This window comes from Aedes aegypti, chromosome 1 (assembly GCF_002204515.2).
Source record: "Aedes aegypti strain LVP_AGWG chromosome 1, AaegL5.0 Primary Assembly, whole genome shotgun sequence".
In the NCBI taxonomy this organism is placed as follows: domain Eukaryota; kingdom Metazoa; phylum Arthropoda; class Insecta; order Diptera; family Culicidae; genus Aedes; species Aedes aegypti.
In genome coordinates, this window is record NC_035107.1 from 181093035 (window position 1) to 181105140 (window position 12106).

The following is a 12106-nucleotide window of genomic DNA, read 5'->3' on the forward strand; positions in this document are numbered from 1 at the left end:
CGTCCCGTCACATCATAAAAATCAACAAATTAATTAGCTTATCAGTTATTGGGTCACACTTATGAATCCTACACATCAGCGTTGTAGCAATTTGATTTTTTGTTCATGATTCGGCCAAACGGCATTCGGCCAAATGACCCTTTCGGCCAAATGGCATTCGGCCAAATGGCGTTCGGCCAAACGACATTCGGCCAAACGACATTCGGCCAAACGACATTCGGCCAAACGGCGTTCGGCCAAATGGCTGGACACCGTTCCATACATCGATTCAGAAAATCGATTAATCGGAAAGGAAACATCGATTTTCGGAACATCGATTCAAAATTGCCCAACGCTACTACGGATCGTTCAGGTTATCAAAAGGCAAACTGATCGTCACCAATAGTATTAATGTTCACTTCGGATAGATTAGTTATTTGAAATGGGCATCAATTCTATTAATGACGCAGAATGTCCGTTGGATCCCATCCGAGATATTATTGAGTCTATGCCATATAAATAATGACGCGGCTTCAAGCAAAAAATGCCAAAATGTGATACCACCACTACAGGTTACGCCTTTGGTTTCCATCATATGGGCTAATGGATTATGCCCTTCCATCGCGGCAAGGTCGCATAACCAAGGGGTGGGCCAAAAGCGCACTTCAATACGACGCATATTGTGGGCTAATATTGGCCAGTAGCTTAACCTTTCGGTCGTCGCGCGAATTTTTGTAACGCGAGTAGTCGCGCGTTGTACTTTGTACAACACCCTTGGTTTTGCGAATATCCCAGCAGTCTGACCACTAGAAAGATGACGTCTTTGGCAAAATTGTTCAGTAGCTCAAGGGCTATCATTCTTTTAGCCAAGAAATTCGGGATTTTGCCACTAGGCGGCGATGGTGAGCATGAAACTTTCCTAAGTGCTGACCACTTAGGAAAATGGCGTATTCGGCAAAGTTGTTCGGTAACTCAAGGAATATCATTGTTTGAGCTAGCTGATTCAAAATTTTGCCACCAGTCGGCGCTAATGAGCATAACACATCTATTTCGCAAATATCTCAGGAGCCTGATCACTTAGAAAGATGGCGTCTTCGGTAGAGTTGTTCAGTAGCTCAAATTCTTTCTTTGCTCAATCCTTAAAGTTCGAGATTTTGTAAAATAATGATTGTCCCTGATCTTCTGAACAACTTTTTCTTCCACAAACCGACGCTAAAGATGCAATTTTTCGAATGCAGAAATTTTTGGATCCTGATCGCTTAGAAAAATGATCCTGAGATATTTTCATTACTAAGAAATATTACCCCTTCGGCAAGGTTGTTCATAAGATGAAGGCCTAAATGCAAGGAACCTCAAGCTTTAAAATTCGTTCAACTGGTGGCGCTATTGAGCATGCATATTTTGATTGCTAATATCTGAGGATCCCGATTACATCCAAATATAAACTCCTCGGTTCAAAAGTTTAGTAAGTCAAGTACAAACTTGTGATGGGCCACACTTGTTTGGGAATTCTTCCACTAGATGGTGCTACTGAGTATGCTATATTTTCAACTCAAATTTCAAGGATCGTGATTGCTTAATCATGAAAATGAAGTCTTCAACTAAATTGTTTAACCGTTTGATTCGAAAACGGCGCTATTCAGCATGAAAATCCCATCAGAATGTACTACAGAATTTCAAGTACAGTCAAATTTCTAGTCGATACTCAAAAGATCATCGACTCATGGAACAGATATTCTTAAGAAAGCAGATAAAAGGGAGCATTATAGTAATTATGATTTTTTGTTTTAAGTATGGTTTCATGAGTCGATACCGAACTATGGAACATCGACTAATACAGGTTTGACTATATTTAAAAAAATGACGATCAAAATCATTGCCGCGAAACGTGTAAGCCCAATGCTAAAATGACTTTGTTTGACCGATGAGCCAACAGGCGGCGGTAGTGTGTAAACGTCAAACATTACTGAAAACGACGCTAGCGCTGCAGCCTCCAGTTGGTTGCATATAAACGAATCGGTCTTTAAAAAAATGATCGATGGACACCTATGAGAGTGTGACGCCTTTTTGTCTGTGCTGAAATCAAAGAACTGTCAATGGTGGTTACAATTGAGCAATAGGCCAAATGATCAGTATCATAAGATGTTCAGAAAATTAAATGCTCACTGGCGCAGGGTTACATAATTCAAAATATAATTGCCAATAACATGTGAGCACTTTCCTTACCTAATAAATTTGATGAAGACGTCAAGTTTTAGAATAATTGGGAACTTGAGATTCTGTACTTAAAAAAAATAAACCTGGAGCTCTTTACCTAGCCTGATGGAAATATTTGAAATCTAGCAGCCCATTGCAATTTGAATTGAATGTGGAAGAATTTTGAGTAGGTTTATTTTACACTTAACACGTTGGTCCTTGAGATATCTGTGTTCGAAAAATATCATGCTCACTAGCGGCATCTATTGAAAAAATTTCGAATCAAGAAGATCATCACATTTTAGCCCTTGAACTACTGAACGACTTTGCCGAAAACACCATCTTTCTAAAAAATCGGGATCCTGAGATATTCGTGATTAAAATATTGCATGTTCACTAGCGCCATCTTGTGGCAGTTTTTCTTGTTAGGTAGCTTATCATATGTTAGTCCTTGACCTACTAAACAACTTTGTCGATCACATCATCTTTCTAGGTAATCAGGATCTTGAGATATCGGTGTTTGAAAAATTAAATGCTCACTAGCACCATCTGGTGGCAGAATTTCGAAACAAGCAGCCTATCACATGTTAGCCCTTGACCTACTGAACAACTTTGCCGAAGATTCCATCTTGCTAAAAAATCTAGATCCTGAGATATTTGTGTTCGAGATGTTGCATTGCGAAATGTCCACTATGTCGGTTCCCCCGGGGCACAATCCGATGGCCACAGGAAGATGAGGATGTTTCCAAGGTGATTTTTGTCCACTGACCAATTGGTACCGTTGTACTGAAGAAATTTGCCGAAGACATCCATATTCTATCTTGCCTAGCTTTGAATTTACTATCAAAATTGCTCCGCGTGTACTCAGTACACGATGCGACCGCTCGTGTGACGGGCCCGGTAAAAAAAATTACACGAGCGGTCGCACTGGTGTACTGAGTACACGCCTTAAAACTTAGGTTAAAAACACGATGTTTTCGAATACTTTTCGTTGATTTTTTCGAAAAATTTCTTCTCTACAAGCAAGAAGAAGAGTAGATCTTGGAATAGGACCAACAGCCGGATCAATTTGAAGGGATTTTCAACGTGTTTTTCGACTTTTCGCAAAGTGCGTGTACTCAGTACACTAGGGCGACCGACGGTGGGTTAAGTATTGCTCATTTACCTGTTGTGCCCCATTTATTTTGCGATAGATACATACGTCTCTGGCTGTGTCTATGTTTTCACATTATCACTATCGTCATCAATGGCCCATCAAAGTAGGTCGGCAGCTTAGTTTTCAACTAAACGTTGTGAAAGTAAAGAATAACGAGCCCAATTCATTCTTGTGGCCCTTTCCACTTGTTGCGCTTTTTGTTATCGGTCGACACGTGGTTGTTTCGCAATTTCACAGCCGGAGTTTCAATTCCGTCGCGTAGCACGATACGTTACCCTGGAATCACGCACCCATTTGTTTGGTAGAAAAAATAAGGCCATATTTTTTGCGTTGCATCAGCTATTAGTAGCTGCTTCGAAAATTTAAATTTTGAGTGACTTAAGATTTGCAGCCTGTTAAAGCATGGATCAAATAGTTGAAGAAAGTGGGGAAGACTCCCAGGCGCCAGAATCGACGTTCGAGGATGACCTCATTCCGAAAGAAATTTCCGATGAATTCTTCGATGAGATGTGCTCGAAAGCCAATCTGGTGGGTTTGTAGTTGGCCTTAATAAAATTCTGGGTTGAGCTTCAATTGAGGTAACTGGTCTATTTTATTTTAGACCGTGAAAGACTTGCAGGGAAATCAGCAATATGCTTTGGCAGAGGATTTCCAGAAGTTGTTGCTCACAAGCCAACAGTTGCGGCAGCAGTTGTTGGACGAGCAGGACAAAATCGAAAAGATGCAGGATGAGGTTGCGGCAGCTGCAGGGCGTGTTGCTCAAGCGTTGGCTATATCTCAAAAGGATCAGGAACAAATCCAGGCGCTTCGATCGGAGATTGAAGATGCTTGGAGAAGAGCAGATGCTGCACAAGCTCGAGAACAGACGGCCCAAGAAGCGATGAATCAAATGCGCGAGAAGTTAGAAAAGATATCAGCAGAATCTTCGGATAGGCATGGTGACAAGGATGATGATGTAGGAGCTGCAATGGGCAAACATAAAGAGAATATATTACGAGAACGAGATCGTCTGTTCGTTGAGGTTGAGGAGCTTAATCGTCGGCTTAATACGCAGCGAGTGTACACGGAAGAGTTGGATCACAAATGTAACGATGCCGAAAATAAGGTCAAAGAGCTTTACAAAGTCTTGGACGAAACTTCTAACGACGCCTTTCGGGACAAGCGAATGCTGGAAAACTTACAAGTTCAGCATTCTGAAGTTGTTGCTGAGCTGGCGCAGAAAACAGATGAAGCATTGCATTTTAAACAATTATCCGAAGCAAGCCACAAGACTACAGTTCAACAAAACATGCAGATGGCTGCCATTCGAACGACTCTTGAACGCTTGACCACGAGTAACAACCTACTACAGGTAAAGCTAGCCAAAGCTCAAGGAGATTTTGAGAACATGGTACAGCTCAAAGAGAAGGTTACAAATGAACTGAACACTAAAGTAAACATTTTAAAACTGAAAGAAGACGAAAATAACAAATTTCGTTTGGAAAACGCAAAACTATCTAAGAGCAAGGAGTTGCTACAAAAGAAGATTATTGCAATAGAGACAGCTAAGAGCACATTTGAGCACGAGGTAGCTAAATTAAAGTGAGTAAAGTTATATAAAGTAATTCAAACAACTGATGAAGATATTGATGATTCATTTTAGGAATGTTATTGTAACATTTGAAAAGGAGCGTGATGCAACCAAAAGAGCTTTTGATTTGTCCAAGAAGCAAGTGGATGCAGTCTTGCGTGAGCGTGATCTGGCCAGAAAGGACTTGACCAAGGCCAACAGTGAGTGTGCTATTTTGTAAATACAGATAAACGTCTTATAGAGCCGATATAGATATACAGTGATACCACCATGAGTCAATGTTCCATGATTCGATATCGATTCTTGGAACCATACTAAAAACAAAATTATAATGATAGCTGTGAAGGTCCTCTCAAACAGCATTCTAAAGCATTTCTGCTACATGACCCAATGTTTCCATGAGTCGATGATCTTTCAAAGCACCGACTTATGAACGTTTGACTTCTTATGGATGTTCAGGATTATCATGCGACTCGGGGAAGATGAGATGAGTCGCTTTCACCTCGAGTGACATGAGATGACTAATGATAGTCAAAGGCCGTGCGGTTAGTATCGTCAAACATTTGGACTAAGGAGTTTGTATTCGATTCCCGTCTCAGTTTGGAAAATATTTTGCGAGAAACGATAAACGTCTTTTGACCGAATTCAAACTTATGACTTTCAGTACGGTCATGCTGAATAGCTTAACGAGTTCTGCAATGGCTATTGGGGCCCATGTTGAATGCTTTACCACCCCTTGAGATAGCTCAGTAATATAAAGTTTTGTGTGACGGCATGACTTACATTTCACTATTTATACTTACTATACATACTATTCCAACATTCTTTGTGCTGAATTTTCGCTCAAGAATTAATGCTAAACAGCACCCAGCGCTTTGATACTAGAATAGACTAATGACTTACGAAGTTATGCTATGCTTCATTTCGAGCTGGTTAATCAGGCTAATTTACAGGGATTGAAGAATAACCAGATACCCATACAGGCTAAATTCAGTTCTTTATAATGCGTTAGCTTACTTTGACCTATCCAGCTTTTTACGCTAGCTATAAAACTGCGGGGGATGATTAAACTTGCCTATCTATTTTATAGTTTAGGCTTGGTAATGCTTTTCGATTGTTGAATGAAATGTCATAAACTTTCACTGGATTTATTTTGCAGTATTTTTTGTATTTTTCAAACCTTATTTTTTTCATTTTAGGCATCCCCACAAAAAATGCGTTTCTGATTTAATTAGGTTAGATGTACCAATAGTGGAGGTACTAAGCACGATTGAACTTCATTCAACCGCCTAAATTCAAGAAGCGCAATTAATGTATGTTGTTAATGTTGTAACGAGAAGTTTCACATGGTTTGTGATTGCTTGAGGGCCATTGGTGCTCTTGTGCGGATAATGCTCTAAACTCAGAAGCGACAAACTGCACAATCGATGACCAATTGCTTTTAAACATTCCATGAAACATGTGAGGATTATCCTCATGATTACTCCGCCGTTTTTCATTTCATGGGGGGAAAGTAATCATATAATTTGTGTACTGGACACGTAGATAGTGGTAATCTGGTTGTACCTATGTACGCAGTTTTCATATTATTAAACTGTAGGTACAAAGAGGTTAGATACTTTAATAACAGAGGTAAGATACTTTAATAACATTATATATGATATATTACTATATATTGGGTATTGGGGAGGGGTAGCCTAAGGGAGTTAATTGAACTGTTGACTGGATGAAAGTGCGTGGGGTCGCCAGCCTTTTATCATGAGAAAACAGCCTTAGTGTTGTCTTCCAAAGGTCTTCAAAGATATTAACTAGCCCTGCTACAACAAACCATCAGGTAGATCATTCCATCCCGGTATGATTCTGCAGCCATAGGTAATCCTTGCGCTGATGGTGGCTAAATAATCATCATCATCATCATCATGTTAATGTTGTAACGAGAAGTAACGACCATTGACTTAATGAGAAAAATGATTTCATCGCAGTAATCCACGGCATGTCAGTGAAAAAAAATATCTCCCATTATTGGTACACTGTTCCATTAGTTGCGGTATATTTTGATTTGTGTTCCTATAGTTGCGGTAGCCGCTGTTTTCTTATGGGATCCTCTACTATAGGAACACTTTACCGCAACTATTGGTACAAGCATGAAAAGTTTTAGCAATTTAGTGATATTTCATCAGTTTCAAAAGCAATTTGAACGCTCTTTTCAACTATTCCGTGTATCAACAAAGCCAATACGTCGGTTGGCAATGTCGGTTTTGTGGCTAATGTAATAAAATCAGTGAAAACGACACTACCGCAACTATAGGAACACCCACAACTAAGGGAACACTTACCCTAATAGAGATGAAGAAATTCGAGAGAATAGCATTTTGTGCATCGTTATTGGCTGGGTTAATCTGACATATCCAAACCCAAGCCGGCCGTTACAGATTTGATAACCTCCCGCAAACCTCATAGAGAAAGTGGATAAAATAATCTCACAATCCAAATAATTTTCAAACATCTACAAATGATGATCAGGGATATTCGAATATTTATCTTTGTCAAGGTCTATGTCGTTTATGACCAGCTTCTTACATGCCATTAGATTATGTCGGTAAATTAGCTTGTTTATTTCATAGGTCCATCGTTTGTACGGACAGGCTATGTATTGAATCCGGAAAACATGACCCAAATCGGAAGTGTAGTTAAATATGTTTGAGTTTCTCTGTTCCGTGGGCACGGAACCCTAATCAACCAACAAACAATCGGCCAGGAACCGCTCTGGTCGCAATTTGTTCCAGCGAGAATATCCCCTGAACATTGGAAATTTGTTCAATGGTCCATTTGTTTTGACATCAAATTCTCTGTATAGTTTATTAAACCCTTTAACGTGGTTCAGTTCCTAAGATAACTCATTATAGAGAATTAACAGAACCAGTGATGACTTCATATTAGTAACCTATAATGGCAAAAAGCATTTAACACAGAAAATAAGGATTACCTATATTTTTAGGTTTTCGGTTCCTGATATCAAGGATACCTGTTTTGACGTTCCTATGCATCAACATAAACAATTTTCAACATAAGCAAAGTTTGCTTCGAATTAAACGATAATAATATTATAGTGTAGGCAAGAAATGTCAAAAAGGAGTGATTTTAAGTTATAGCAAGCTGGCGTAAATAGCTGGACTCTAAAGCGTTCGTAGCCATATGATTTTATCAGTGAAGAGAACTAAAAGAAAAAGAGCTATAGGTAATGGATTACCTGCTTTGCTCATGCCCACAGTTGATCAGCAGAAGCAGAAATCCTTTTAAATCCTAACTTAAAAATTTAATCGTTAAATGAAAGCTTTAAAAGTGAAATATTTGGTATGTGTGAAAACCATCACCACTTACGCAGTTCCTGCACCAAATAGTTTCTCGAAAATAGTTCCTAATTTTGAAGAAGCACTTTTTAGATGTATTTCGCCATACAAGTAATAGGAACACTGTTTCTTTAAGGTGAAGATGAATCGAAAGCCAAAGTTTCAAATTTTCAAGAGCACGAAGCTGGAGAACCTAACATCGTTTAAGGTGAAAACCTAATCGATTGGTCACCACCAACTAGCGACCAATCGATTAAGTTTCAGCTTAAACGGATGTTTGGTTCTCCAGATTCGTGCTCTTGAAAATTTAAACTTTGGCTTTGATTCATCTTTACCTTAATGGAGCTATGCTTTAAGAATGGTTCCTTTAGTGGCGCAAACCATTGATTTCTCATGGGACCCTCCACTATGGGTACTGATGTACCACTATAAGTGCAAAGGAGGAAAAAAATAAGCAAAATAAATGTTTTAAAGAGCTTTACATTTAAATATCACGAATATTAATCTTAAAAGGAAACTCTTGCCCCATTCAAACTTTTGTCCCACTTTACCGTTCACATCAAAATATCACATCATCATTTTTTAGTGCGAAACATGTCAAAAACACACATAGCGAGCGTTTGTCTTATACACTCCCGTGCATAAGTTTGGGTTCACCTCCTAAAAACATACAAAAGTGTTCAGTCCATATCTCTGGATTACACGTCCAATTGAAACTCTCTAAGCCGCATTCGAAAGGCAAGAGTTTTTCATACTTCGTATGTAGTTTTCCAAAAACAATTTTTGAATTCTGTATACTAAATTTTTTCTTAAAGTTGTGACATTTTCAAAAAACACACTGAAAAAACATAGCTAATTTCTTCAGCATAGGATCGACCAAAATTTTAAAACAAGGTGTCATTAGAATCGTAATCTTATATTCTTTGAGAGCACTCTCGAAATTATGCGGAAAATTTGAAAACTATTCAAAATCAATGAAACAGTCGTTCAAGTCATCGTGCAAAAGTTTGGGTTCACCTTCAGTATGATGCAAATCTTGCAAAAGTTTGGGTTCACCTGAGCCGCACGCAAATCATTTTTGTCAATATATCTGCATTTTTCAACCGATTTAATAACACATAGCTTTGTCAAACGCAAATAATGGCGCGTAAATGCTTGATTGAGATTTCACAATTTTTCGTGTTTTAAGTAATTTCAGGTTTACCGAACTTTTGCACGCGATGACTTGAATGGTGTTTCATTGATTTTAAATAGTTTCAGATTTTCCGCAAAAAAAAAATCGTGAGCCCTTATAAGAATATAAGATTACGGTTCTTATGACACCTTGTTTTAAAATTTTGGTCGATCTAAGCTGATCCTCGAGGAAATTAGCTATGTTTTTCAGTGTGTTTTTTTAAAAAATGTCACAACTTTAAGTAAAAAACAAAATTCAAAAAATGATTTCGGAAAACTACATACGAAGTATGAATAACTCTTGCCTTCAAATGCGGCTTCTCTTATTTGGCTTTACATCAATTATCTTGATAAAGCCTCGCCAACAATATTTCGCCAATTCACTCGGTTCATGGCCGCTTCTCTCCATCCTCGACTGTGACCCACGCTCTCCTGGTCCTGATGCACCTGGTCAATCCACCTAGCTCGCTGCGCCCACGCCTTCTTGTATCGACCGGATTCGTAGCGAACACCTTCTTTACAGGGTTGTTGTCCGGCATTCTTGAAACATGCCCTGCCCAGCGTATCCTTCCAGCTTTAGCTACCTTCACGATACTGGGTTCGCCGTAGAGTTGAGTGAGCTCGTGGTTCATGTTTCGCCGCCACCCGCCGTTCTCCTGCACGCCGCTGAAGATCGTCCTTAGCACTCGGCGTTTCGAAAACTCCAAGAGCTTGCAAGTGCCTCTCGAGCATAGTCCAGTCTCATGCCCATATAGGACTACCGTTCTTATGAGCGTTTTGTACATCGTGCATTGGTGCGGGGTGAATCTTTCTTGACCGTAGTTTCTTCTGGAGCCCATAGTAGGCACGACTTCCACTGATGATGCGCCTTCGCCTTTCCCGACTAACATTGTTGTCAGCTGTCAACAAGGATTCGAGGTAGACGAACCCCGTCTATCGTAACACTGCTTCCTAGGCGGGCCCTGTCGCTCTCAGTTCCGCCAACCAGCATGTACTTGCTTTCGATACATTCACCATTAGCCCGACTCTTGTTTGCGTTTTAGGCGAGTGAACAAATCTGCCACCGTTCAAATTTCTCCCAATAATATTCATGTCGTCCGCGAAGCAAACAAATGTCCGGATCTCGTGAAAATCGTGCCTCGACTGTTAAGTCCGGCTCTCCGCATGACACCTTCAAGCGCAATATGAACAACAGGCACGAAAGTCCGTCGCCCTGTCGTAGTCCCCGCCGAGACTCGAACGAACTGGAGTGTTCGCCCGAGATCTTCACGCAGTTTCTTACACCGTCCATCGTTGCTCTGTTCAATCTGTGAGCTTCCCGGGAAAGCTGTTTTCGTTTTCGTTTTGGATTTTCCATAGCTCTACGCGGTCGATACTATCGTATGCCGCCTTGAAATCGATGAACAAATGTTGCGTAGGGACCTGGTACTCACGCATTTCTGGAGGATTTGCCGCACGGAAAAGAATGTGGCCCGTTGGTCCAGCGGCCGTGCTATGGAACCTGGCTTTATAACTTCCCACGAAACCCGGTTTTGCATATATGTGAGAGACGACGGAAGACGAATCTGGGATAGCACTTTGTAGGCGGCGTTTTAGGATGGTGATTGCACGATAATTTTCACGACTCCAGTTGTCGCCCTTTTTGTAGATAGGCATATAACGCCTTGCTTCCACCCCTCCGGTAGCTGCTCCGTTTCCCAGATTCTGACTATCAGCCAAAGCAGACAAGCGGCCAACCTGTCCGGGCCCATCTTGATGAGTTTGGCTCCGATACCATCCTTGCTAGCGGCCTTGTTGTTCTTGAGCTGTTGAATGGCATCCTCAACTTCCCCCATCGTGGAGCTGGTGGTTTCCACTGGTTATGTTGTGCTGACGTAGCCATCGCTTTCGCTGTCCTGACTTTCTGTGCCTGTGTTCTCTGCGCCATTCAGGTGTTCATCGTAGTGCTGCTTCCACCTTTCGATCATCTCGCGTCCGTTCGTCAAGATGCTCCCATCCTTATCCCGGCACATCTCAGCTCGCGGCACGAAGCCTTTGCGGGAGTGTTGAGCTTCTGATAGAACTTCTGCGTTTCTTGAGAACGGCACAGCAACTCCATCTGTAGCGGGCCCCCCGGCTTGGTCACTGGTTTTTTCGGAATATTGATCACTCTGTATTCTTCTAACAATTTTATTTATTACTAAAGGTCGTCACAATTCACTAGCTTCCCACCCTTAGAATCGTTCTTAAGGAATCCGATTGAGACACTTTCCTTTACCCTCGATTCTGATAGCGTATGTGGTGGTTCCACCAATTTCCCGAAATATACTTTATCCACCTATACTTTATCCACCTTATATCACTACCAAACACTCTCGACCCGAATTGGCCCGCTCGTCAATTTGGCAGAAAATGCCCACTGAACTTTTAACGAAAATGTCGAAAACGAACGGCACACCTCGTCCGAACTGGGGACCGTCAGAACTGCGGACGTCGTACACTTTCTTCACACCGAGGCTCTTCCATCTGGCGGGTCGGTTTTAAAGGGGTTGATTCCACCCCTGGCGAGGAACTCACTCTCCCAATCTGAAAATAAAGAGAGAAAGAGAAAAACCAGAACGAGCGTTGCTCTGGCTCAGTTAGTACAGCCATGTGACCGAGACCTTGTTGGGGCGTTCAGTCAGCGCTGTCGGGTGACACACA

At 41.0% G+C, this 12106-nt stretch overlaps 1 protein-coding gene across 1 annotated transcript; it reads left to right on the forward strand.

Moving 5' to 3' along the window:
• Nucleotides 1–3345: 3345 nt before the first annotated feature.
• Nucleotides 3346–5161, forward strand: LOC110679570 (myosin-9-like). Its single transcript, XM_021854579.1, has 3 exons — nucleotides 3346–3859; nucleotides 3933–4912; nucleotides 4974–5161. Exons 1-3 carry the CDS (start codon nucleotides 3734–3736, stop codon nucleotides 5119–5121), a joined length of 1254 nt encoding a protein of 417 aa, XP_021710271.1. The 5' UTR covers nucleotides 3346–3733; the 3' UTR covers nucleotides 5122–5161.
• Nucleotides 5162–12106: the final 6945 nt, after the last annotated feature.

Bases quoted from the DNA above. Each gene is read 5' to 3' on its own strand.
- LOC110679570 (XM_021854579.1), top strand. From the start codon at position 3,734: ATGGATCAAATAGTTGAAGAAAGTGGGGAAGACTCCCAGGCGCCAGAA. The intron at 3,860-3,932 runs GTGGGTTTGTAG...ATTTTATTTTAG, and splicing joins TGTGCTCGAAAGCCAATCTG to ACCGTGAAAGACTTGCAGGG. The intron at 4,913-4,973 runs GTGAGTAAAGTT...GATTCATTTTAG, and splicing joins CACGAGGTAGCTAAATTAAA to GAATGTTATTGTAACATTTG.